The sequence below is a fragment of the Suillus paluster genome (assembly GCF_016628075.1).
Source record: "Suillus paluster strain FC165 chromosome Unknown EDB91scaffold_192, whole genome shotgun sequence".
Lineage (NCBI taxonomy): Eukaryota > Fungi > Basidiomycota > Agaricomycetes > Boletales > Suillaceae > Suillus > Suillus paluster.
Window position 1 is genome coordinate 23,876 of NW_024537752.1, and position 4,251 is coordinate 28,126.

Sequence of the window (4,251 nt, forward strand, 5' to 3'; positions counted from 1 at the left end):
ATCAACCTCCTCTCCACCCAGATCTCAACCACCTCCTCGCAACCCGCAACCGCAACCTCATCTCAGCCGTCATACAGTTCCATCACAGCCTCACAACTCCCACCAACAATAGACCAGGCAGTAGGGAGGGCGGCCATCCATGCCCGTCAGATCCTTTTAGACCCCGTACCAGGAGAAACCCTATTCCCCCCCAACACATCAAATTCCGACATCACCAAGAAACTAAAGGACGCGCTTACTAAAGCTAAGGACGATATCACCCCACCAGGAAATATCCGGGCCATCATGGTGCTGCGTAACAGAGGAATAGTAGTCGAATTGGAATCCGAGAGTCTAGCGAAATGGTTAAACAGCCCGACAGGTAGAACAGCACTGGAAAGCAACATGGAATCAGCTGTATTGTTCCGCAACCGCACCTACCCGATAGTCGCAGAATACTTACCCATTCACCTGCAGATCGACAAAGAAGACTTCTTACGCAAAATCGAAAACAACAACAACCTCAGCAGCGGCTCACTGATAAGCATTTGATGGATCAAACCACCTGCGAAGCGCTCAGCAGAGCAGCGAAAGGCCTTCGCCCTCGTACAAGTAGCAGACATCCAAACTGCCAACGACATCTTACGCGAAGGCATATGCGTCGAGAATGAACGAATTGGTGTATGCAAGGATAAGAAAGAGCCTATTCGCTGCGCTAAATGTCAAAAATTCAACCATATTGCAAGGAACTGCACCGCCACCACAGACACATGCGGCACATGCGGAAACCAACACCGCCCAGCGAATGCAATTCCTACCGCACCACACACTGCATCAACTGCCACAGTCATCAGCATTCGGGCTGGAGCAGATCATGCCTGGAATTCACCAAACGTTGCAAAGAAATCGACACCAAGTACCCGGAAAACCACATGCCCTACTTCCCCACAGAACACGCCTGGATGCAGGCGGCCCAACCCCCCAGACCTACCAGACTACCTACAACATCACCAACTCCGGAATGCTCCCAACCCACAGGAACACAGAGAACTAGGCAGACCACCATCAATTTTCATATGCAACACCCTCAGCACCCTCGCTCACCCCAGCCACCCCAAGACCCCTCCATCCATAACATCATCCTGCCTCTTCGCTTCAATGAAGCAGACACCCCCGACAGCACCCAATCATCCACCCCCAATCATGTCTGAGCACGCCCGCGAACCTACCATCCGTTTAAGAATCTGGCAGCAGAACCTAAACACTTCAATGACGGCGCAAGCATTGCTGCTCAACAACCCTAATGCAGCCGACTGGGACATAATCGTCATCCAAGAACCTCACATCAACTTCCTACGTAACACCTGCGCCAACCACCACTGGCACGTACTATACCCATCCCAGCACTATACTCACCCTCTACAACGCACCCGAGCCATCACCCTAATAAGCACCTCCCTGAACACCAACTCTTGGAAACAGATCACCTTCCCATCATCGGACGTTGTAATAGCCCAAATCATGGGCCCGTACAGACACTGTACTATATTTAATATCTATAATGACAGCAGAAGTCAAGAAACCCTGACGACCCTCAACACCTACCTGGATAGCAACATTGCGACCATTTGACCCACGGAGAACGACCACATGATTTGGATGGGAGATTTCAACCGACACCACCCGCTATGGGAGGAGGCCCGCAACAGTCATTTATTTAACTATAACACCGCTCAACCACTCATTGATCTGATCGCTGACTATGGAATGATACAGATACTACCATGCAGTATTCCCACCCTGCAATCTACGAGTACCGGTAACTGGACACACCCCGACAACGTACTCAGAACTGAGACCCTTGTTGACACAGTAATATCATGTACTACAGATCCAGCCCAACGAGGTCCCAGAACCGATCACGTCCCTATCCACCTCATCTTAGAGCTCGAGACCCCAAAAGTCGATAACGAGCCCCGTCGGAACTGGTGAGAAACTGATTGGGAAGCCTTTAACAAACACCTCAACCAAGCCCTTCTCCCCTTCCCTCCTCAACCGCTAGCCTCTGACGCAGAATTTCAGGAAGCTGCCCGTCACCTCACTCAAGCCATCACGGGCACCATGGAAGTACATGTCCCATACTCCAAACCCTGCCCACACTCCAAGCGCTGGTGGACTCGTCAACTGACCAAACTTCGTCAACAAGTCAACATGCTCAGCGGGGAAGCTTACCAAATGCGCGGTCTCCCAGCACATGCCTGTCACGACAAACTCAAGGCCCTCAAGAAACGCTATGCAGAGGAGATAGAGACGACAAAGAAGCAACATTGGGTTGAATGGTTGGAGGACATTGAGGGAAATGATCTATGGACTGCCAATAAGTACATCTCGTCTGAACACAAGGACGGAGGCAAGACCAGAATCCCTACTCTCATAATCAAGAAGCCCGACAGCACCACCACTGAAGCCAATACCAACGCCAAAAAGAGCACCATTATTGCTAAGTCCTTCTTTCCCCCACCCCCGATCCATGACTCCGTTCCTACTGACATAATCTACCCTGATCCTATCGCACCACACACCCCCATCACATCAGACGAGATATCGCGAGCCATTCGCAAACTCAGCGGCTATAAGGCACCAGGTCCTGATGGGATCTGTAACATCATATACAAGCAATGCGCTGACACGCTTGTCCCCTATCTAACCCATCTCTTCAACGCCGCATTCTCTCACCACACGTACTATGAGCCATGGAGGAGATTCACCACAGTAGTGCTACGGAAACCCGGGAAGCCCAATTACTCCATCCCAAAGGCTTATCACCCCATCACACTTCTCAACACCCTGGGTAAACTCCTGACCGCAGTAGTAGAGGAACGCCTCACCTACACGCTTGAACGATACCAACTCCTGCCCAATACACACTTCGGAGGACGACCAGGACGCTCCACCACCGACTCTCTACACCTACTCGAGGAAACCGTCAAGAACACTTGGAGATCTCACAAGGTGGCCTCTGTCCTCTACCTCGACATTGAGGGCGCCTTCCCCAACGCAGTCACCAAGAGGCTTATCCACAACATGCGCATGCAGCACATCCCAGGTGACATCATTGACTTCACAGAGCGGGTGCTAACAAATCGACAGACGCAACTATGCTTTGATGGATACACATCAGATTGGATCCCCATTACCAATGGGATTGGACAAGGCGACCCCCTCTCTATGATCCTCTATATTATATATAGCTCCGACCTCGTTGACATCGCCAAGCCCCGTCAGGGTCAACAAGCACTCAAGGAACTGACTCTCACCTTTGTCAACAACACGGCTTTCATCGCTATAGCAAAGGATTTTGAGACAACGCACACCATCTTAGCAGATATGTTAGAATGCCCGGGAGGAGGGTATGACTGGTCAAGAGATCACAATTCGCAATTTGAGACCAATAAGTTCGCCCTTATGGACTTCTCTATGAATCGACAGAAAACACGCCCAGTCATGCACATTCAAGGCGCCGTCATCACACCTACACCTTCCCATTGCTTCCTAGGGGTCATAGTCGACCAAGAACTACGTTGGAACGACCAAGTCAATAATGCCATCGCAAAGGGCACCACATACGTGTTTCAGTTGCGCAGGCTATCCTCGACAGCCAAAGGACTCCCACTATGCCTGATGCATCAACTGTACCACACAGTTGCTGTTCCCAAGATGCTATACTCAGTGGACTTATGGTTCACCCCCACCTTCTGCGACAGTTCCGACGCTCTGCAAAGAGGCTTGATCGGGGTAGCCAAACGTCTGACCTCAGTCCAACGCATCGCAGCGCTAGCCATCACAGGTGCCATGAGGACCACAGCCACAGACGTACTAGAGACCCATGCCAACCTACTTCCCATACCTCTACTCCTACAAAACGCCTGCCACCGGGCCATTGTCAGACTATCCACTCACCCTGTCACCCACCCTCTACACAAGCTAGTCCACCGAGCAGCCAAGCGCTATGTAGCATCCCACCGCATGTCTCTCCATCGCCTCACCCGCCATTTTGCGATTGTCCCCGAAGAAATCAAAACACTTATCCCAGCACGCAGACCCCCCTCCAGCTCCAACCCTCACAGAACTCACATAGCGCCCACCAAGGCACAGGCCATAGAAGAGCACGTCCAACTCACCGACACCATCCAAGTATATAGCGATGGATCAGGCCACCAGGGGAAGATCGGAGCAGCCGCAGTTCTGTTCCGAGCAGGGAGACGACCTTGA

General features: G+C 51.6%; 1 protein-coding gene across 1 annotated transcript; it reads left to right on the top strand.

Annotated features, from left to right (window-relative positions):
• Positions 1 to 273: 273 nt before the first annotated feature.
• On the top strand, positions 274 to 531 carry EDB91DRAFT_1064336 (uncharacterized protein; the record flags this gene model as incomplete). The annotated part of the gene is made up of 1 exon (XM_041314683.1): positions 274 to 531. A coding segment is annotated over one exon (258 nt), but the record flags the coding sequence as incomplete, so codon positions are not given.
• Between the last annotated feature and the right edge of the window lie 3,720 nt (positions 532 to 4,251).